Below are 25,078 nucleotides of genomic sequence, written 5' to 3' on the forward strand. Positions count from 1 at the left end.
GCTTGGCCACGAAATGCTTGGCACCTAGGGCCTAAAATTTTCGTGCACATGCTCAAAAAATGTTGTTCTCCCTGCTCACAATCTTTTAGCTACCTCTATGCATTAAACAAATATAAGATCATTTGCTGAATTTGCAATAAAACTTTGTAGGGTGAGAGAGAAAGAAATATTCATCAATCCCAAAAAAATCACAGAATTATATTTAATGATCTGATAAATTAAATATGAGAACTGAAGCGAATACAGATACCTTTAAGTGGTACAAATATTACATTTTCACGTTTTTTAACAGATGACTTTTTAGAAGATTCTGCTGTTGCCCATGGACGGTCATTGTGGTCCATTTTCTAAAATATAAGCAGAAGAAAAACAAAACTTTCATGAGGAAATTAAGACTTAATAATTCTCAACATAACTGAATAAAAAAATTTTAAATTTTAAATTAAAGTGATTAAAAGAAATGTTATGATAAATTTTGAATTAATTTTTGAACAACCATGAACAAAACTTATTAATGATGTCAGCAAGTTAAACTGCAGGCTAGGCACACGAGACTAATGTGGCATCTACTTAACCTCCAACTGAGCTTAATGTTGACATCACCTAAAAATAAATTATCAACCAAATCCATCCTCAATTTCAGAACTGCAAAGGCTACCATTTAAGTTTCTGAGCAGAATAAATTAAAATACATTAATATACTCTAGAGCTCTTCAGACTCCAATTAAGCTTCTTCAGAATTTTCAATTCAGAAATTGTTATTGCAAGAAGAGCAACATATACATTTTGTACACAGCTACAAAATGCTCCTAGCTACATGGCTAGGAGTTAATATAGTAATTTTTACATCAACATTTTACTGTATTTGCAATAAAAAAAAAAAAAACATGCCCTGTTGATGGAGTCTACCATCCCTCTTATTATAAAGGGGCTGTAATTAAGTAACACAATGGTATCATCATATACTATTAAGTAAAATAGGAGCATCATACACTATTAAGTAAAACAATGGTATCATATACCATTAAGTAAAACAATCATATACCATTAAGTAAAACAATGGTATCATATACTATTAAGTAAAACAATGGTATCATATACTATTGTTTTACTTTATGTGAAAATCAAAAACTAATTAAACAGAAATTAATAAAAATACAATATCCCAGAAAGATTTCTTAAAGGATGTTCATAAATAAATATTACATGACAAACCCAAGAGAAAGTAAGAGTATCTCCTACCTCTTAGCATTAAACATTTGGGGATCGAGGCTACAGTGTGTGGCTGCATATTTCTGAAGCTCTTCATCATATGAAGCAGGTTAGTTTTTGAAATAATTTTGAAGATTTTTTTTTATTTTAATACATTAAATTGTAGTTAACATATAGTTTGAATTCCTATAGTAATGTAGGTTAGTTTATTTTTGTATTTAGATAAGCATTTGGAAAGCTACAGCTTAATATTCAGATATCCATTGCTATCAATACATTGGCAGGAACTCATAACTTTCATTCAGTAGCTTAAATTTAACTTCTTTAGTGGTTACATTTTATTTTCTGCAATATTTTGTTAACATAAATTCTGTTATATATTGTAAATTTAAATCTTGTAAGTTTTGTAAAGTTTAAATTTTACTTAAATAATGGTTGGTACAAGATCCACTTACAATACAAAGTCCAAGGACACTGGAACTCAAACAGAGATGCCTTCAGGCATTTTCAGTGTGAGTTGCAACTTTGTCATTTATATAGCCTGTGGCATGTATTCTAAGGTTGGTATAGTAGGCAGATCTAGCTCAACTGACGATTCTTTTCTTTGCAACTGGCACAAGAGTGTACCGATCTCAAAGTAGAACTTGGTGAGTTACAAGAATTTGAGTCACTGAAGAAGCAAGTGCTTGCCCATAGAAACATTCCACTGAGAGATTACAATGGAATTGGCTGAATGTCCATGTGGGTGTGATTATGCTAAAGCTGTTAGATTTTTTATCAAATTGGATTTGCTGAATGAAATTGAACAGTTCTTCTAGATTAGCAGATTTACCTAATATCTACTGATGGATAGGTGTATTCTGATTATTAGAGAAACTCTGGAAGCATAATAATCTGGAATTTCTGAACCAAGAGAATGCCAAAATACTTTTACTGCAACATAGTAATGTAGCACGGAAGGGGGGGGGGGTATTTTAATTAGCTAAAGGATGATAATGCATAATGCAAGCTGTGGCCAATTCACAATCTAGCAAGCATTACTTCCTTTTTGTGATATTTCCTGATGCTAGAATCCCATATTTGTGGGTTATGTTTTATTTCATGTAATTTGTTGTTGGTTTGGTATCTCCATGCCTGGGCCCATTCGGCTTCACTTGCTTTTTTCATAATTGGCCTTAAGTCAGTATAAAGGACTGTCATTTTTTGTTTGGCAGTTATGATGCTGACTTAGCTGCATTATCTACTATTCTGGTATATTCTGGGATCCAACAAAGAGTTATTTCACAGTAATTTTTTTTTGACAGAGGTTAAGCAGAATTCCAATTTCCTGTAGGAGGGGATGATAAGAAGAATGTCTTCCTGTATGGCTGAGCTGGCACTGAGTCAGAATATATTAACACAGAAAGTGAAAGTGATTGTTAACATACTTCGTTTAAGTATGTTAGCAATCAGCTGAATTAGTAAGCTGAATAGCATATAATTCTGCAGAAAGTATGTTGTATGCAACTGGAAGGGATTCTGAAACTACATGTGATAGGAATTAACTATATATTAACATATAGATTATGAGTTTCCCAACATGTTCTGAAGCATGATTAGCATGTAGCTGTTGGATGTTATGGGACAATATGGTACTTTTTTGACCACTTAGCAAAGTATAGATCAATATCTAGCTCATGCTATCCCAGGGGTGTAAAGGCATATTTGTATGTTCCTCAATTTTGTTGAGATCGATTTTCCATTCATGTACTATTTCTCAAAGGCACATTCAAGCAGGCTTAAGTTCATTAGGCTTAGATTCATAGTGTTAGCCAAAGAGGCTGGTTGAGATATACACAATAGGGGTGGGATGGGAGGTTTTTTTTTTTATTTTGGCTGCATATTGGCAGAGTAGGCTTTGTCTTCTAAGGTAAAGTGAGCAGTCATGAACTTCAATGTACAAGCTGTTAACTGACAAGTTTCTGTAGGCACCTAGTACAGATCAAAGGGCACTGCGCTGGATGGTGTTGAGAGATCGTAAGATATTCTTTTTATCTTAAGAACATATTATAGCCATGGTCTAATTATGACCAGATTAGAGCATGGTACAAATTCAGCAATGACTGTCAGCAACCAAAGATGTTGAGGACACTGCATGAAAGATATTTAATTTATGGAGGCATGTAGTTCACAGGTAGGTAATATGTTTATGAAAATTTAGTTTGGTGTGAAAAACTAAACTTAATAGTCTTATGGAATTTGTCATGTGTATTTCTATTTCTCTCAGTCTGAAGACAAGTTCTGGGTGAAGAGAGCACAATTTAAAGAAGTGCATTGAAGTTTTCTGCCTCAGTTAATTAATAGCCATTGCATTTTGTCCAATTTTCAATTTTAGTTACTGTCAACTGTAGTTGTCTTTCAATGGTAGCCATTTTCAATGACTGACAGGAAATAGCTAGATCATCTACATACATACAGGTTTCTACTGTAGTTTAGAGTGGTATGTAATGCAAAAAGAGCTGCACTTAAAATCAATCCTTGAAGTAATCCTTGCATGTGAATTGTCGGCAAAACATTCTGGAATCATACTAGAAAAGTCCTGGGATAAAGAAAATTCTGAATGAACTGATGCAGGTAACCCCTCAGTTTAAGGTTCTGTAAGTCTTGGAGTATTCCAAGACTTATAGTATAAGGTTCTATAAGTCTTGGAGTATTTCAACACCAGGTGGTGTTGAATGTTTTATTAATACCAAAAGTTACTATTACCATGTATTTTTAACAAAGGCATTTCGAATGTGAGCTTCAACTTTAATTTTCTGTTACAACAGATATAGCATTCTGACCTTCAATGATCCAGATGAGTCTTTTGTGAACCATCTTTTCCAGGATTATTCCTAAACAGCTGGTCAGAGTTATAGGATGATAACTGATTGGGAGGGGGGGGGGAAATCTTTCCCTGGTTTTGCTATGGCTACCACTATTAACTGATGCCATATATCAGGGTAAATACTCTCTTCAAAGATTCTGCTGTAATGTAAAATTGCAATAATGTGAATATGGAGTTGGAGTTAAGGTGGTGAAGCATTATGTAATAAATGCCATCAGATCCAGCAGAGCTATTTTGCAAATTTTGGATTTGTGTGACTAAATGAGTCGTCATAAGAAGAGAAGATGAGATGACAGCAAATGTTAATTGAATTGTAAATTGAAAATTGAACAAAATGCAACGGCTGTTGATTAACTGAGACAAGTCTCTGCAATGTTGATTATAGAAGAAATTTTTCTTTCTAAGATAGGATCGGTAAAGAAGTTTGCTGAAACTTTCCACTAAGGGTGCAGATCTTTCTGAAGATTATTTGGAGTCAACATTTCTGCAAATGGTAGAAGTAAATTTAATCCATGCATCATGTTTTGCCTTCCTACAAATTCAGCGAGCTTCAGTTTTGAGTCTTTTGTAGTTTATAAGATTCTTCATTGCAGAATTTTGGCAAGAAAGCAATCTCTTGTCCATCAAACATTATATCATTAATTGGTAATATTTCAGTATTGCACTGGCAGCAGCATCGAGTATCTGTTCAATATACATAGTGACATTATTAATAGAACCAATATGGATCAAATGATTATCAAATGAGATTAATATTAGAAAATTGCTCGGTGAAGACCCCCATATAATGGGGAATTCGAATTACCCGAATCCCCCATTATATGGGGGGTTCAGGTAATTCGTTTTGCATGCATAGTCTGTATCTGTCTGTATTTTTCAAATTATAGGAAAGTGATCACTGTTTTGAAGGTTGGCTAATACTGTCCACTGAATGCTAGGATAAATGGATGAGGAACATATGGACAGGTCCAGAACAAAGCTAGATCCTGTGGGGAAGTGAATATACATATCTATAGCTCTGTTCAGTAAGGTTAGCTGATGATTGTTAAATACAGTTTTGACATCTGCCCTCTACGATCCATGTTCAGAGAACTCCACAAAGAGTGACGTGCATTTCAATCACCTAGAAGGCATATAGGGTGAGAGCAGTTGATTTAGTAAATTGTCAAGTTCTATACTGGAACATGATATGTTTGGTGGAATATAAATGGAGACAAGAGCAAGAGTCCAAGATCAATGCACATGGCTACCACTTCTAGAGATGTGCAAAGCTGGATATGTTTGGATAGTACATTTCTATAAACTATTATTGCTGCTACTCCTCTTGCCAGGATTCAAGACATCTGTCACATCTGTATAGTATATACCTTAAGAACTGGTGTGTATAATTTGAAGATAAATATTTTAATTCATCTAAGTAACTTTATAAGCCTCTACTATTCCATTGAATGATTTTCTGCATTATTTTGGTTTAGGTTAAGTGAACTGGTCTGACTGCTTTATTTTCTTTCAATCCTGTTTTAATTTTTCTCGCTTCGGAAATACTGTACAACCAACATCTATCTCATCATCAGCATGTAATAGGAGAAATGTAACTTCATTATCTGATTTCTCATTTAAGACCATATTTTGATCTAATTGTTTATTCCACAGAAGATCAGGATCTTTCTTCTTTGTCAACAATTCTAACTTTGAAGTAAGGGGGGATCATCAAATGGTTTGGTATTAGTAGAATTAGATGTGCTCTTTGTTTCCATTGCCATCAGTATCTTGCCATCCATGAAGAACGATCTGGCCAATTGAGAAGGAGATATTTTGGGAGGAATTGTTATATCAGTCTGCAATGAAAACTCTTTGGTGTTTTTAACTGCACTAGCATATGAATTGGAAGGCATTAGGTTTAATATCTGCTTGCATTATTATTGGTACGAGACATTTTTCTCTACCTTGTACTTTAGAATTTTCTTATTAATGTTCCATGATTCAAAAGGTTTTAAATATGCAGGATGAGCACCCTGGTAATTTGCAAATTGTGGTATTGCAGCAGAGCATTCAGATTAGGAGTGGTCTTTTAAGCCACACACACACACAAGGGGCAAATAGCATTACCTTTACATGTTTCTGAATGCCTATACTTCTAGCATTTGAAACATCTTAGTGGATTTGGAATGTATGGATGGATCTTACATTGGGGGATACAAGGACTAATAGATTAACAGTAGCCACTGGCAGAGGTGAAAGTGATTCTTGCACTGCTTCTACTGGAATGAGCAGCAGCTTGGAAAATAAGATGCAGGATATTTCAGAGACTGCTGGGAGTCATTGGGGATACAAGTAAACACATGGGTTGTGTTAGGGTAGCTAAGAAAAAGAACAGGTGCCTGTATACTTGCATGTACACCAATGCTAAGAGTTTGGTAAATAAATTTGATGAATTTGAGGCGGATATTGTTGGGATATCAGAGACGTGGTGTCACACAGATATAAGTAATGCAGAACTGGAATTTGGGGAATACAATGTCTACAGAAAGGATAGACAGGATAGGAAGGGAGGAGGGATTATGCTATTAGTTAAGAAACAATTAAATTCCAAGTAAGTGAAGCCAGTCGACATCGCTGGACAGTGCAGTGTCGAGTCAGTTTGGTGTGACATAAGCATTGGGAGATCAAAATTGAGAGTAGGAGTGTGCTATAGGCTTAATGACTCTGATGAGCATAATAAGAAACTGTACAGGGAAATAGAGTGGGCCAGTAAATCAGAGAGTCTTATAATGGGGGATTTTAATTTCCCAGATATTGACAGTAATTTGTGGGTTGGTCACTCACACACTAGCAAGGCTTTTGTGGATTTATTGGATGATTGTTTTCTAAATCAGCATGTTCGGGAGGCAACTAGAGGGAGTAATACTCTTGATTTGATTATCAGTAGTGATTCTTCATGCATTAAGAATCTGCAGATACAGGAACCACTAGGTGGCAGTGATCACAGTGTGCTGAAGTGGGATTTACTCGAGGAGGTAACTACCATCAGGGGTAAAGGAAAGGGTTATTGCTTTCGTAAAGGCAACTACGATGGTCTGAGACAGTATTTAAATTCCATACAGTGGAACCAACTGATGATGTTACCAACAGCAAACCCAAAATGGGAAGCATCAAAAAACTTATCTTGGAAGCTACTAGGCTTTACCTACCAACTAAGAAATATTGTTCAGGGTTCAGACCTAAATGGATGTCAGATGAACTAATGAGACATATGGCAGAGAAGAAAAATGCATGGGATACATATAAATTAACATGTGACACAGAAGCCTATGATAGATATAAGTTGATCTGTAATCATGTTACAAAGGAGGTTAGGCAGGCGAAGGCAGATTACAAAAAATCTTGGGCAAGGGATGCAAAGAAAAACAGCAAGGAGTTCTTTACTTGTGTAAACTCTAGAAGGAAGGGGATGAATCACATTGGTCCACTTGATATTGATGGTTCAAAACTGTTCATGATCCTGCTCAGGTATCTAACAAACTAAATCAATATTTTGCATCTACATTCACACATGAGGAGTTATTCAGGAAGGGGAATGCCATAGATGAAGTAAACACTGGCAGTGAGCTAGATGATCTTGTAATAATTGAGAGTAAAGTGGAGGAGAAATTGTTGAAGATAAATAAAAGAAAGGCACCTGGGGTGGATGGGATCTATCCAGTTATATTAAAGGAGGCAACAAAGGAAGTAAGCAATCCATTAGCCATAATTATGAGAGCTTCCTTGGACTCAGGGGAGGTACCCACAGACTGGAGATGTGTAAATGTAACCCAATTCACAAAGGAGGATCAAAGGCTGACACAAGTAATTATAGACCTGTGAGTTTAACTTCTGTTCCAGAAAAATTAATGGAAGCACTGCAGGATCATCTTGACAACAATTCAGTTATAGCTCAGACACAGCATGGTTTTGTTAAGGGAAGGTCTTGCCTGACCAATTTGATTGGATACTATGATGTAGTCACAAAAGAATTGGATGCAGGGAATAACTTTGATATTATATATTCAGTTATAGCTCAGACACAGCATGGTTTTGTTAAGGAAAGGTCTTGCCTGACCAATTTGATTGGATACTATGATGTAGTCACAAAAGAATTGGATGCAGGGAATAACTTTGATATTATATATTTGGATCTTAGAAAGGCTTTTGATACTGCTGCACATGGAAGACTGCTGCACAAATTGGAGCAGTGTGGCACTGGTGGCAAATTGTTGCTATGGCTAAAGGGATGGTTGAGTGGCAGAAGAGAGAGTGGTAATTAATGGACACTGCTCATCATGGACTAATGTTATTAGTGGAGTCCCTCAGGGTTCAGTGTTGGGTCCATTGTTGTTGTTTTCTGTATTTATAAATAATACTGATGATGGCATATCAAGCTTAAGGTCCAAGTTTGCAGACGATACAAAAGTTGGCAGGGTTGTTAAGGACACTACTGACGCTATGCTGCTGCAACAGGATCTGGAAAGGTTGAGCAGATGGGCTGAGAGGTGGCAAATGAAGTTTAACATTGACAAATGTAAAGACTACATATGGGAAACAGCAACCCAAGAGCAACGTATCAACTCTGTGGTACTACACTGACAGTGGTAGAGAATGAGAAGGACTTGGGGGTAATTGTGCAGGCAGATATGTAGTTCTCTGAGCAGTGCCAACGAGCTGCAAGAGTAACTCATGGTGTCTTATCAATGATATACAGGAATTTTTCTAGCAGGGATAGGGAGGTGATTATTCCCTTGTATAAGGCAATGGTCAGGGTGCACCTTGAGTACTGTATACAGGTCTGGAGGTCTCATTTCAAGAAGGATGTAGAGCTGCTGGAACGAGTACGAAGGGCAACAAGGTTAGTGAACGGAACGAAGGGTTGCTCTTACGAAGAAAGGCTTAAGTTTTGCAAATTACAGTGTCTGGAGACTAAGCACCGGCGAGGTGATCTGATAGTGGTGTACAAAGCCTTGAATGGTTTGAGCATGCTCAATGCTGATGGGATTCTGCCTCTTGCTCAGAATAATCACCTGAGAGGGCATAAATTCAAATTGAGGAAAGGACAGATGTAATTTGCCTTTAGCCAGCGGGTAGTTCCATCCCTTGTTGTGGAAGTTGATACCCTAAATAAATTTAAGGCTCAGCTGGACAGGTATTTCGAACGAACGGAGGGGTGAAGTGGAAGGATTTTTTTTTTTTTTTTTTTGGCTGATGCTGCATAAGCTTGCTTTCTTGCATCATGCGCCTCTACTAATACTAATGCTAATGCTAAAAGGGATGATTGAGTGGGAGAAGCCTCAGGGGCTCACATCTGGTGAGTATGGGCTTGGCACACCCAGGGTCCTGAGCTGGATATCATCATTCTTCCCTTTCTTGGTGATTCCTTTCTACTTTTCTCTCTCTCTCTCTCCCTGGGTAATAGGGAAATTTTTTTTTTTTTTTTTGGCCGGTGCAGCATAAGCCTCAGGCTTCCTTGCACCATATGGCTAATAATAATAATAAAGACCTAAAAGGCAGAGGAATATAATTAACACTCTTAAATCAGATTAAAATAAAATAAATTATCTTGGAGAATCAGTTCAAATGTAAATATACAGGAATAACTTAGATCACAATAAATAACTTTAAACTAACCAAAAGGAAAGGACATTTTTTTTTTTTTTTTTTTGTTAGTGCATCGGCTTCTGTGTCCATAATGCACCTCCCAAAGTTTTTGCATTTTACTCTGATCCAAGCCTGAGGTGGGATTCGAACCTGCGACCTTTGGGTTGCCAGGCAGGCACTTTACCACCCACCTGACTAGCCTGGTCAGCGAAAGGACAAACGTATGATATTCTTTAACAATTCTTAAATCAAATATTTAAATCTAAAATTAAAGGATGAATTAAATTCATGGTATATTAAGTGACATATTAATTGAAAAGAAGCAGGTGTGAATGATTGGATATATTCACTGGAAGGTTTCTCCCCTCATTCCCTTCTTTCTATATATAAACCCAAATAAATCCATCCTAAGATTCTGTAAAATGAAGTAGTCTCCTCATATCTGGTAATGTTTCCTGAAGCTTCTAAGTAAGTATCTGTGATATAAATTACATTCTTAAATTGAATTAAAGTAGATTAAATCATATTAAAATACATTTGGAAAATCAGTTTAAATGTAAATATAAAGGTTTTATCAATATTATTCAGAGAATAAATTAGATTTGTTATTTTGTTATTTGATTTTTTTTTTTAGGAGCATTAGCAACTAAGGCCATATTGCTCCGGGATATGCGGTGGTCATTCCCTGACCTTTCCGCATCCTCCGTATTTGGTGGTGACGGGTTCGAACCCCGGTCTAATCAAGAAGCGTGTGCTACGCACTGCTGCTGCTCGTTCCCACCTGGCTACGGAGGCGCGCAGAATAAATTAGAATACATCATAATAAGCAACTTTAATCCAATGAAATGGTCAAGTAAATAAATGATTTTCTTCAACAGCTCTTGTCAAATCTTTAAAGGATGTATTAAATTCATAGCATATTAAGTGACATATTTATTGACAAAATAAAAAGGTGAGAATACCAAGATACTTTCATTGAAAGGTCCCCACTTTTACCTTTTACCCCTTCCCCTCCTGTGCGTGTGCGTGTGTGTGTGTGTGTGTGTGTTTCGCGCGTGCGTGCGAAATATCCTGGCATCCTGTACAATGAAGTAGCACACTCAGGTCTGGTTATGGTTCCTGGAAATTTTAAGGAAGTATTTGGTAACTTCTTGATTAGACTGGAGTAAAACAATATTTGACCAGGTGGTTTCTACTCAATCATAATAACACATTTTATATCAAAGAAAATAATGAATTGTTTTTATCTTCAAATTTGATATTCTTGCTTTCTTGGGTCTTGGAAAGTGAAGTGTTTTCCATTGCAACAATTGTTGTTTTGTTTCTGGATCATATTGGAAGAGTTAAGTTTCACTGCAGGTGACCCATATTACTCAGAAAGTTTGTATTTTCTTTGTTTTGACTCCAAAATGTCAGCACATATTTGTTCTCTCGTTTGATTTCCGAGCAAATCATTCTCATGCCTGGATCACTTGTTAAAATTTAGCTATCACAAACACTCACTCACTCCCTTTTGTGAACAGTGAAAGACAGACTAGGTTCATGATCATTTCTTTAGAAGACACCATTCAACAAAAGGAAAAGAAAATTCAAATGTATTGCTATAAGAAAATGCCTTTCAAAAAAGGCAAAAAAAGTCAAATGTACTGTCAAATGTAATGTACAGTTTCCACTGAGAATGAAGATCAATTCAATACTGATGAACTATGAAACTTCAAAGGGATTTTGATCACACAAAAACCGAGCTTCATTTACTAAAATTTTTTTCACTGTAAGTATATATTTTGTTTAACAAACTATTTTTGTATGTAAGCAATTTATTTTCAAAAGAAAATTAACTTTTCATATTACAATTATAACTGTGATTAAATTACAGTTATAAATAATTTGTACTTAATTCAATGTTTCTATTTTCCCCCTCTTTTCTTCTTAGGCACATTCACATATGTGTAAATTGCCTATTATCTTTGTCATGTTTTTTTTTTTTTTGTTGTTGTTTTAGTTAGTTTTTGGCGCATCGGCTTCTGTGGCCATAGTGCACCTCCCAAGGTTTTTGCAGTACTCTGATCCAAGCCCGAGGCTGGATTCGAACCCACGACCTTTGGGTTGCCAGGCAAGCACTTTACCCATTGATCCATATTTATCAACACAACTCCCAGTTGTGTTGATAAATATGGATCAATTTATATAGATTTTCATATTTTCATGTTTTATTTTTTATTTTTGTATTCCCTCCAGAAAAAATATGTAATATATTACAAAAAGCTTTGTAAAAACAGTACTCTTTGCAGTACTCTGATCTAAGCCTGAGGTGGGATTCGAACCCGCGACCCAAAGGTCGCGGGTTCGATAAAATCAATTACCATCGGATGTTGGGGCCCCGACATCCGATGGTAATTCATTCCACAAAACCCACTGTATGTTGAAAATATTGTAAGTTGAAAGCAATACATTGATTTCATGTAATTCATTCCCCGACAACACATAAAACAGATATTTCTTACATGTTATACTTCATTTTTACATTAAAAATGAATATTTTATAAAGATTATTTTATAAATAATCATAAAACACCTTAAAATAAAAAACAAACAATAAAATAGCATTTACCTCAGACTCGAAGTGCAGTGCTGATGAAGTCAGTGGTGGTGAGATTATCCAGTCATTCATCAAGCATCCAGTGTCTTTCAGCTTTTGTCTTTTGCTGCTACTGGCAAAGAAACTGTTCAAAGTGGATTGTTTTTGATGATTTTTTTGTAGCTTTCTGAAGTAAGAAATGACTTTGTCTTCCATTTTGCAAATCATGAGTTCAGCGCTTTCAATGTCGGGGTGTATTTTTACCACTTCTCTTAAACACTCCCAACAAATAATGGCAGTCTTCAACTCTTCAGCTGACACTTTTTGGGTGTCTTTTTCTTCCTTTCCGGTGTCACTCATAATTTTCTCCATCTTTTGTAGCTCTCTGTTAGCTCACGCCCATGAGCATCAATAAGGTCCTCCACATCCAACTGATTGACAAGAGTGACAATATCATTTGTCAAAGCACCATCATCTTCAAATCTGTCAATGTTATGGATAATTAGTCAGATTTTGACGATAAAAACGTTTTTACCGGTGTTATTTGGAAAAAAAGCGTTACGTTGCGTTACGTTACGTTACCTAGAAATCATCACAAAACCCGATGCACATGTGTTGGACTTGTTGCTTGCAGTGACGCAACAAGTACAATGCATGTGCCTAAGAAAACTCAATTGTACACAAGTGCAGTGATACAACAAGTTGCAGTAACATAATAAGTACAATCGAGCAGTGATGCACTACGTTATACCATTATATCAGCATAATGATTAATACGTGCCAAAATCTACAGCCCAGTATTTGAAGGACTATTGTGAAAGAAAGAAAGGGAAGTTGGACAGAAATGTGAATCCAGATGAAATTCAACAAGAGTGTTTTGTTATGCCTGGGAGTTCTCAAACTGCACCCAAAAAAACTCAAGCTGAAATAATGAAGGGATATCGTGAATGGAAGAAAAGGAAATTAGAAATTCAAACTATTCTGAATCATAATAAAATTCAACCACAGAATTCTACTATGCCTGATACTTGACAAAAACAGAGTTCTAGTATGCCTGATACATACCAGGAATCTAAAACTCCGGCAGAACGAATGAAAGCGAAATTAGAAATGGCTAATAATGAGACTCCTCATTACATCCCTATAGTGTCTACACGAGCTGACAGTGGGTTTGAAAAACTAGTGTACAAAAACCCACTTGGATTTAGTCGTAATGTTTGTGATCATTTATGGTTTCAATTAGATTTGAAACCATTTCCAACAACTTCATATGAATTACTTCAAAATGAATTTCATTTACAAGAAGTGGGTACTTTTGTGACATGTAATACATGTCATACTTCATTAAAAGAGGGACGGATACCAACTGTGGCCACGTAAAATGAATTCATATATCCAAAATATCCTACTCATTTGCCTCCACTGGATGTTGTAACTGAGCGTTTGATATCGCTACGATTACCCTTTATGCAAATTCGTCATTTGTTATGAACATGGACAATATGGGATCATTGGACAAGTAATAAATGTACCAGTTAATGTAAATACGATGGTTCATCAATTCTCTAGGTAGAACTAGAGAATTTTGACGATTATGTCATTAATGTACATATAAAACAAAGATTCATACATAAATCACCATATCTACAAGGATGTGTGCAGAAGAAAATAGTGAAAATATGGTTACGGTATTTGATAAATTCACCTTAGTATAAATTCTACGGCATAAAAGTAAGTGACGATTTTTTGGGGACAAATGATGATAGTGAACAGGAAAATTCAGATGAAATTGTGGAACCTGTCAACAATGATGATGAACTATTGATAATTCAATAACATTTTTTTTTTTTTGTTAGTTTTTGGCACATCAGCTTCTGCGGCCATAAGGCACCTCCCAAGGTTTTTGCACTACTCTGATCCATGCCCGAGGCGGGATTTGAACCCGCGACCTTTGGGTTGCCAGACAGGCACTTTACCCACCCGGCTAGCCTGGTCGGCAATTCAATAACAAAACATTATTATGGTCTGAAGATAAATATTTATGTGTAGAACCGGGTCAGAAATCATCTCCAACAAGTTTCATATTTGATATACATGCAGAACTTTCTTTTCCAGCTATATATTTGGGACATGCATGAAAATTTAAAAATGGATTGAAAATTACTCCCTTTATGATGGCATTGAGCGAAATTCGTAGATCTATCATCGTGGAGTCACTCACCAACATTTGCAATATATGGCAATGAAAATTATGCGAATGCGTACCACAGAAAATTTGCAAATTGCATTTAAATCAGTAGGAATAACAGCTAACATTACTCGTTCTATACTGGAATCGAAAGAATTTATAAACACGTCATTAAGAGTCTAACTTGGCATTTCTAAAATCAATTCCCAATTCAGATATTATTGGAGTCGACATAAACAAGATGTGATTGCCATGATTCGTCAATTAGGAAACCTACAATGTTCTTGATGTTGAGTGCGTGTGAACCACATGGCGTGTATTACTTTGTATGAATTTGTACATCTGAATTTGTATGTTATACAAATTCAGATGTAAATAAGAAATAACAACTAATGAAGTTATGGATCTACCTTACATGGAAAGAGCTACATTAATAAATGAAGACCCCGTAACGTGTGCCATATACTTTAATAAAATTGTTGAGAGTATACTGAAAATTTTAAAATCGAAAACCTATAGTCCTTTTGGGAAATATTATGTTGTGAATTTCTTTAAACGCATTGAATTTAAGCATTGAGGAAGTCCACATTCATATATATTATTATGGATGAACAATGCACCCTCTCCACCATTAGAAGAAAAAGGTGGGATGGAAGACGCAATCCAAATGATAGATGCATTATGTTCTATAGAGAAAACTTCAGATTATTCAAATTTACAGCAACATAAACATACTTTTACCTGTTATAAAAATAATAACACAAACCAACACGAATGTCGATTTGAAGTACCTTTTAGGCCAATGTCGCAAACTCGTATATTGATACCGATGGCTGCAGATGACAATCAAAGATTAGCTTATCGCAAAAAATATCATAAAATGCACGACTCATTAGAATTGGATAATCATGTTAATTTTGAAGAATTCCTTAAATCAAATCCATGCCAATCAGAAGAAGAATATCTAAACATTTTGAGGGCTGGTATCAAACGGCCACGTGTATTTCTTAAACACAAGATAGAAGAGAAATTTATGAATAATTACAATCCTTGGATTTTAGGAATGCTGAAGTCTAATTCGGATTTACAATTTATCATAGAAGAATATTCATGTGCAGCATATGTAGTTGAATATGTGAATAAAACTAACAGAGGAATAAGCAACCTGCAAAGGAAAATTATAGAGCTTCAAGAAGAATATCCTGATATGGATATAACTGATCTAACACAAGCATTAAGTGTAGATGTACTGAATTCTGTGGAGATGAGTTCACAAGAGGCAGCCTGGTATTTATTACAATACCCAAAATGCGTGTCTTCAAGAGCGATTGAATATGTACCAATGGTATGGCCACATGAGCGTCAGAAATTACATAAATCAAAAAGCAGAATTGGAAGAACAACAAGTTGATAGTGAGTCTTTGGATATAGGGAAAGATAGTATTTTTGATAAAAATAAAAAATGGGGCAAAACATTAAAAGATATAACTCTTGCACAATTTACTGCTCATTATCAAAAAAGGTAATGGGGGATGAGTGAAAAGACAATTTCCAAAATAATTCGGTGTCGGAATTATAATACAACATGCCCTCATGAATATATACGCAAAATGGTAACTTTACACAATTTTAGTTTCATAATGAGTTTCTGCAGTAAAGACATTTTTAACGGCTGCTGCTGTGACATTATCAGTGACACTGTCGGTCTAGTCAGAGTAGAGCAGCAGCAACTCATTATGTACCTGGTACATAACTACATAATTTTTTTCCAGGCTGAATTTAAGCATCTGGTGAAAACATCATTCCCAGAACTTACACTCAGCCTCACACAATCCAGCATATTGAACTTGAACCCCCAAAAATCTTTGAGGGTGAAAGCATTTCACCAGAGGTCACTGCAAAGCAACTTGCAAACATTTTTGTGGTGTAAATTTTCTTGAAGTTTGCAATCACTTGCTGGTCCATTGGTTGAGGAAGAGGAATGGTGTTGGGTGGCAAAAATTTTATTTGACTTGAACAAAGTCAAATTGAACAAGGTTGGGATCATGGCCCGGCACATTATACAGCAGGAGCAGTGCCTTCACAGGAAGTTTATTTTTCTCAAAATAACACTTCACTTAAGAACAGAAAACTTCAACCTCCCATTCACTGAAGACATATCCTGTAACCCGGGCCTTCTTGTTACGGCACCAAAACACTCCCAGTACGCCTTTGTCAATCTTTTGTTGTTTAAATACTCTGGGGGTGTTAGAGTGATACACAAGCAAAGGCTTTAGCTTAAAATTTCAAGAGGCACAGCTATCCAACACAAGAGTGAGTCTATCTTTCATAGGCTTATGCCCAGGTAAACTAGCCTCATCCTTGGTGAACATTCTCCTGGGCATTCACTTCCAGAAGAGGCTGGTTTCGTCAATGTTTAAAACCTGAAGGGGAAGGTAACTCCCCCATCAACAAACTCTTGATGAATTTGAAGTGTTGGTCAAGACATCAAAGGCGGATATTGTTGGGATATCAGAGATGTGTTGTCACACAGATATTAGGAATGCAGAATTGGAATTTGTGGAGTACAATGTGTACACAAAGGATAGACAGGATAGAAAGGGAGGTTGTTTGTTTGTTATTTGGTTTTTAGGAGCATTAGCAACTAAGGCCATATTGCTCCGGGATATGCAGTGGTCATTCCTTGACCTTTCCACATTCTCCGTTTTTGGTGGTGACGGGCTCGAACCCCGGTCTAATCAAGAAGCGTGTGTTACGCACTACTGCTCCTTCCCACCTAGAAAGGGAGGAGGGGCTATGCTGTTAATTAAGAAAAACATAAAATCAAAAGAAGTGCATCCAGTTGATACAGATGGACAGTGCACTGTTGAGTCAGTTTGGTGTGACATAAGCACTACAAAAGCAGAAATAAGAGTAGGTGTGAGTTATAGGCTTAATTACTCAAATGAGTACAACGAACAATTGTACAGAGAAATAGAGTGGGCTAGTAAATTAGAATGTCTTATAATGGGGGATTTTAAATTCCAGATATCGATTGGAATTTGTGGGTTGATAACTTGCACACTAGTAAGACTTTTGTGGATTTATTGGATGATTATTTTCTGTAGAAGCATGTTCGAGAGACAACCAGAGATGGTAATACTCTTGATCTGGTTATCAGCAGTGATCATTTGTGTATTAAGAATTTGCAGATAAAGGAACTACTAGGTGGCAGTGATCACAGGGTACTGATGTGGGCTTTACTTAAAGACATAATTACCATCAGGGGTAAAGGTTGGTTGGTTGGATTCGATTGGATATTTTACTGGCGCATCAGCTTCTATGGCTATAATGTGCCAAACTTATGATTCATGGCTTATTCAATGATGTCTTTTGTTATGATTTTTATATCAAATTATAGTAGTTTATGCATTTCAGAAACTGGAAGACTTCGGATATATTAGATTTATCTGACAATATTGTTCGTAATGAAAATGTGGCTGTTCCTTTTAAGGATTTAAAGGTAATCTGACGTTCTCGTGTAAAGTTAGGGCAGTCAAGAAGAATATGTTGGACCGTTTGCACTGTGTGACAGTCAGAGCACTAAGGCGGAGATTTGGCTCGGAGCAGATAGGAGTGGTTAACATTGGTGTGTCCTATTCTTAATCTACTAAGTATAACTTCTTCTTGCCTGTTGGTTCTTGTACTGGTTTTCCATTGTTGTAACAACGGTTTTATCTGTAATAATTTGTTACCAGTCTGTTCCTGCCACTGTTTTTCGCCACTATTTCGAATTGTAATTTTATAGTCCAGGTATAGGGATAAAGGAAAGGGTTTTTGCTTCCGTAAAGGTGACTACAGTGGTCTCAGACAGTTTTTAAATTCTATACAGTGGGACCAACTGATGATGTTACCAACAGCAAATTCAAAATAGGAAGCATTCAAGGAATTAATAGTGGAAGCTACTAAACATTTCATATCTATTAAGAAATATTGTTCAAGGTTTAGGCCTAAATGTTTGTCAAATGAACTAATGAGACTCGTGGCAGAGAAGAAAAATGCATGATATATAAATTATCAGGCAACGCAGAAGCCTATGGCAGATATAAGCTAGTCTGTAATCAAGTCACAAAGGAGGTTAGGCAGATTAAGAGAAATCTTTGGCAAAGGATGCTAAGAAAAACAGCAAGGATTTCTTTACTTATATAAACTCTAAAAGGTTGGCAAACAAACTGATTGAGTATTTTGCATCTACATTCACACATCAGGAGTTATTAAGGATTGAAAATGCAAGAAGGTTATCAAATTGTAGCAGGGTGCTTAATGATTTTGTAATAACTGAGAGCAAAGTAGAGGAGAAATTGTTGAAGTTAGACATAAGAAAGGCACCTGGGGTGGATGAGATCTATCCAGTTAGATTAAAGGAGGCGGCAAAGGAAGTAAGCAAACTTTAAGCCATAATTATGAGAGCATCCTTGGACCCAGGGGTGGTCCCCACAGACTGTAGTTGTGCAAATGTATCCCCAATTCACAAAGGGGGGATCGAAGGGTGACACGAGTAATTACAGACCAGTCAGTTTAACTTCTGTTCCAGGTAAAATAATGGAGTCACTGGTGAAAGATGCATTGCAGGTTGTTGTTGTTGTTGTTGTTGTTGTGGGGTTTTTTTGGCACAAGGGCCTCCTGGGCCCTTGTGACTGAGTTATTAATATAATGGTTATCAGAGGCGATTATAAATATTTATGCTTTTCAAGTATCTAAACAGTGCTTCAAAATTAGCATTATTTCCAAGTATGTGTAGTAAATTTGAAGGTTCCAGCAGATTGGATGCAGTACAAAAACTGGATTTCCAGTTACTTGAATAATTAGGACATTCTATTAGAATATGTTTGATTGTTAGCTGTGTCTGACAGAATGGACATTGAGGTGGGTTTTCTCCCATAAGCAAGAATAAATGAGTTGTGTATGAGTGGCCAATACGGAGTCTTGTCAAAATCACTTCTTCACGTCTGCTTTTCCTGAAACTAGAACTCCACAACTGAGGTTCTTTTTTAATCTGGAACAGTTTATTATTTACTTGTGTTTGCCACAGATTAGTAAATTGACGTCTACATGCTGTTTTAATAGTTGATTTATAATCAATGTGTGGAACTTTCAGATGATCGAATGATCCATTGGTAGGATGTTTGGCAGCACGATCTGCACTTTCATTACCTGGGATGCCGACATGCCCAGGGATCCAGCAGAAGGTAACCAACTGTTTGGATGTTTGATATTCGTATAATTGAGAACGTATCTGTTTCAGAATGGGATGTTGGGAAAAAGAAGTAGATTGAATGGCAGTGACGCCACTTAAGGAGTCGGTGTATATAAGAGCTTTTCTGATTTGCTGTTTGGTTATGTTATCTAGGGCTAATTTTATTGCATACAGTTCTGCGGTATAGATACTACATTCTGTAGGAAGAGACACAGCTATTGAAAAAGCAGCAGAAATTGCTGCAGCACCTACAGCTTCATCTGTTTTGGAGCCGTCTGTATATACTTGACATTTCTCTGCGTTTTCTAAGGCGTGGGCTTTATGTAGCTGCTGGAAGTTGTTGTTTGGCAGGGATCCTTTTCTCCATTTCAGAAAGAAATTATCACAAAGATGTGAGTAATGAGACCAGGGATGTTCAGGAGGATCTACGTCTTCAAGGATATGTTGGAAATTAATATTCCAACTGTGCATCAGTTCTTGCAATCTAATACCCGCAGGGCGGTTTTCATTAGGTTTGTTACGATAGAGCATTTCATTCTGAGGGTCAAACAGGTATTGCCAGCAAGGATGAGATGGAATACTTTTTATTTTTGCAGCATAGCTACATAGTAAGGATTTTCGTCTAAGGTTTAACGGCGGTTCATTTGCGTCAATATACAGGCTGTTGACTGGAGACGTTCTGAAGGCTCCTGTGGCTATCCTTAGGGCACTATGTTGAACAGTATTCAGACGTAACAAGGAATTGTTTCTTGCAGAGTCATAGACAGGTGACCCGTAATCTAAGCGGGATCGGATAAAACTTTTATAAAGATGTGTGAGGGAGTGTCTATCAGCACCCCAGGAGTTAGATGACACAGCTCTTAAGATGTTTAATTTCTTTTGACAGGCCGTTCTAAGGTAGGCTATGTGATTGGAAAAGTTAAGCTTACTGTCAAGGTATAAACCCAATAAACGAAAATTGTTGGTAAGAGGAATCAGATTGTTATTTAAATATATTTCAGGATCTGGATGCAATTTTCGTATTTTACAGAAATGAATTGCAGTTGATTTATTTGCTGCTAATGAATAGCCATTCTGTTGCACCCACAATTTTATTCTGTCTATGGACATTTGGAGTTGCCTTTCGATTGAGATCATGGTTTGTGACTGACAAGATATAATCAGGTCATCGGCAAACATGTATGATTCAACTGTTTTTGGGATGTCTTGTGTTATATTTGTAATTCTTATTGCAAATAGTGTTGCGCTCAGGATGGAACCCTGTGGTACACCCTCTTCTTGTTCAAATGATTTGGACATACTGTTTCTATATCTGACCTGAAACGTTCTGTAGTGTAGGAAGTTTTGTATAAATTGGGGTAACTGCCCCCTCAGACCAAAGGAACGAAGATCCTGAAGGATACCATATCTCCAAGTGGTATCAAACGCTTTCTCAATATCGAGATTGAGCATAACCAGATGTTGTCTCCTGATGAAAGCGGTGCGGATGTTTGCTTCTGCTTTTATCATCACATCTAAAGTTGAGTGATTTTTCCGAAAACCATACTGGTTTTGGTTTAGCAGATTGTTTGTTTCCAGAAACGACGTTAGCCGCCTGTGCACCATTTTTTCTAAGACTTTGCCTAAACAGCTAGTCAGTGATATCGGCCTGTAATTATTCGGTATGGTATGATCCTTACCTGGCTTCGGAAAGGCCAGTACAATTGAGTGACGCCATGAGTGCGGATAAGTATTTTCTAAATAAATTCGATTGTAGAATCTTAATAGGGAAAATATTGCTTTATTACTTAACTTTTTTAACATTATATAACATACTCCATCCGGGCCAGCAGCAGTACTTGATGTTTTGTTTAGAGCCTCAAAAAGTTCCTTTAACGTGAATGGCTGATTGTACGGTTGAGATGCCTTAGTATAAAAATTGATTTTATGTTTTTCTGCAGATGCCTTAATTTTTTGGAAGGTTTGGCTGTATGTGGACACTGCTGATATACTGGCAAAAGACTCAGCTAATGCATTTGCTATTGCTGTTGGAGCGGACAATTCCTGCCCTTTCCAGTTCAGGATTGAGGCTGGAGACTGCACAAATTTGCCATTAAGTGCTTGAATTTTTTTCCAGATGAGCCTGCTGTCCGTGTCCTTGTTTATGGTGGAAGCAAAACATATCCAGGCGTCTTTCTTTGCTTTTCTTCTTGTTTGGCGGAATTTGGCCTTGAGTCTTTTAAAGTTAATGAAGTTAGCAGTTGTTGGGAATTTTCTAAACAAATTCCAAGCTCTATTTTTTGTCCGTTTAGCATGTGTACATTCCTGATTCCACCAGTAATGACTCTGTTTGCGTTTTCCAGGTAAATATTTAGGTATTGCAGAATTTGCAGCTTGTAATATTTGATTCGTTATATAATCGGTGACACTGTCTATGGACTGAGACTGGACTATCTCATCATCAATCTGGATTAGGGAGGAGTATTTATGCCAGTCTGCCTTACGGAATTTCCAAGTTAATCGCTGCAATGGAGACAAGTTTACTTGTGTTTGAATATTGCATAGAATCGGCAGGTGATCGCTGTTTAGCGGGTTATCAAGGACTGACAACCCCATATTGGCATAAATGGAGGGAGAGCAGATTGAGAGGTCTATTGCTGTCATGGATCCTGTAGAAAAATGGACATAGGCGGGTGCACCAGTGTTTAACAGAGTAAGGTTATGAGCATCAAGCAGCGATTCTATTATTTTACCCCTTTTGTCAATTTTTGGAGATCCCCATAGAGGATGATGAGCATTAAAGTCTCCCAGTAAGCAGAAAGGAGATGGCAGCTAATCTACTAGCTTTTCTAAATCATCTGAGGAGAAAGCGAAATTAGGAGGGAGATATATAGAAGCTATTGTAATGGTGATACCAATTTCAAATCGCACTGCTACTACTTCAAAAGGAGTCTGAAAGGGAACATGTTTGGATGGAATGTTATTTCTGACAAGAATAGCCACCCCTCCATGAGCTGGCATATCAATACTCCTATCTCGTCTAAAGATGTTATAATTTTTGATGGAAGGACACACTCGTGAATTTAGAAGAGTTTCCTGTAAGGCTATGCCAGCTGGTTCATACCGATCGATTAGATCCTGCAAATCATCTTTTGCATTCCGAAATCCTCTGCAATTCCACTGAAGTATTTTTTCCATTATGTGATTTTTTGTGTTGTTCTCGGCTCTGACTGTTTTTTAGTTCCAGCTTGCTTGTATCGATCAATTTTTGCTTTGTCTTTCCTAGGAAAGACGGATCGGGTCCCATCTATTTCATCGGTTGCATGTAATTCTAAAAAGGTATCTTCTGAATCATGATGTTCGTCGATGTCCATTCTGGTGGTGGATGTTTGCGGTTTCGTGGTTTCTGTTTCTTTTGGTTTTATTGCTGAGGAAACATCCGTTGGTATGGTGATTGGGGTATTACTTGACTGCTCACTTGATTTTTGTGTAGGACACTGTTTTGCACTAGAAAGCAACGAACGTGCCCAGTTCGAAATTGATACATTCGGAGGAATTGTTACTTCAGTTTGGATCCCTACAGACTGTGAGGGTTGAGCTGCTGTGGCATATGTTCGCTTTGTCTCTGTTTTGATTATCTGTCTTCTTGCCTCTGAGTATGTCACTTGTTCTCTACTTTATATTTTTGAATTTTTTTTCCTTGCTTCCATAATTCACAGGTTTTTGAGTAAGCTGGGTGGTTACCCTTACAATTTGGGCAATGCGGAGTGGTAGTGGCACAATCAGATTGGTTATGGTCTTTTGACCCGCAGTTGGGACATACTGCCTCACCTCGACATGCAGTCTGGGAGTGTCCATATTTTTGACATTTGTAGCACCTGATGGGATTCGGAATGTATGGTCGGACACGGCAATGCAGGTAGCCTGCTTTCACAGATGTTGGTAAGTTAGGAGTGCTAAAGGTAAGAATTATACTTCTTGTTGGAACGAGTGTACCGTCTTTTCGGGTCATGATTCTCCTTGCTTGTATCACTTTTTGATCGTGTAATTCTTGGACAATTTCCTCCTCTGATACAAGTAATAAGTCCCATTCTGTTATTACTCCCTTTGAGGAGTTTAAGGTAGCATGGGGAGTAACTTTTATTTGGTGTCCTCCAAATGTTGTGAGCTTTAATAGCTTTACAGAATGTTGAGGTTGAGTTGTTTCTATTAGAAGATCACCTGATTGAAGTCTCCGTACTGATTTAGGTGAACCAGCAGCAGACTCAATGCATTTCTGCACTAGAAAAGGTGATAATTTGCTCAGAGGCTGATCTGATAGAGAGTGCAAGATGAGGAAGGCTGGTATCTCCTCTTTGGGTGTTGTTTTCAACCTCTTTGGTTGAGAATAGTCATTTTCATTGTCATTTGATAGTCTTGAGCTCGATGGCTCTAAAGGTGGAAATGAACTGTTTTCCATCTTTGCTCCTTTCAGCCCCGGGAGAGTGGATTTCTTCTCCCAGGTTACCGGCCCCGCCACGGGGAGGCAGGAGCTTGTTTGTTATTTGGTTTTTAGGAGCATTAGCAACTAAGGCCATATTGCTCCGGGATATGCGGTGGTCATTCCTTGACCTTTCCGCATACTCCGTATTTGGTGGTGACGGGCTCGAACCCCGGTCTAATCAAGAAGCATGTGCTACGCACTGCTGCTCCTTCCCACCTGGCTACGGAGGCGCCCAGTGAGGCAGGAGCAGTGCCGCTAGAGTGACCAAGCGGTATATGGGTTAATACGTTAGTTTAAAGAGAAAAAGAAAGAAAGGTGGATTTCCTTTCTTAAAACTTGCTTACAATTCGTAAGACTAAGTTATTAATTAAAGAGAATGTAAAAAACTTTTTAAACTAAATAAGAATTTTGGCTCTGAGTAAACGCTCTATGAATCACTCTGAAATTCGCTTGATCACTATAACACTTGGCACCCGGGGCCTGCATTGCAGGTTCACCTAGACAAGACTGCAGCAATAATTCAGACACAGCATGGGTTTGTTAAGGGAAAGTATTGTCTGACAAATTTGATTGGTTATTATGATGTGGTTACAAAGGAACTGGATGAAAAAAATAATTTTGACAACATATACTTGGATTTCAGGAAAGCTTTTGACACTGTTGCGCATGGAAGATTACTGTACAAATTGGAGCAGAATGGTATTAAGGGTAAATTGCTACAGTGGATAAAAGGATGGTTGAGTGGGAGAAGACAGCGGGTGGTAATCGATGGGTGCTGATCTTTGTGGACTAATGTTATTAGTGGAATCCCACAGGGTTCAGTGTTGGGTCCACTGTTGTTTTGTATATTTATCAATGATATTGATGAAGGTATATCAGGCTTAGTGTCGAAGTTTGCAGATGATACA

General features: G+C 37.1%; 1 protein-coding gene across 1 annotated transcript in view; it reads right to left on the bottom strand.

Annotated features, from left to right (window-relative positions):
* LOC150084734 (uncharacterized) overlaps positions 1-25,078 on the bottom strand; it is a 147,343-nt gene that overhangs the window by 55,866 nt on the left and 66,399 nt on the right. The window contains exon 4 of the mRNA XM_090376338.1: positions 251-347. Within this exon, the coding sequence (XP_090232464.1) occupies positions 251-347 (97 nt within the window). The remainder of the gene's footprint in view (positions 1-250; positions 348-25,078) is intronic.

Source organism: Mastigoproctus giganteus, chromosome 6, assembly GCF_048544385.1.
Source record: "Mastigoproctus giganteus isolate SK-2022 chromosome 6, ASM4854438v1, whole genome shotgun sequence".
Taxonomy (NCBI): domain Eukaryota; kingdom Metazoa; phylum Arthropoda; class Arachnida; order Uropygi; family Thelyphonidae; genus Mastigoproctus; species Mastigoproctus giganteus.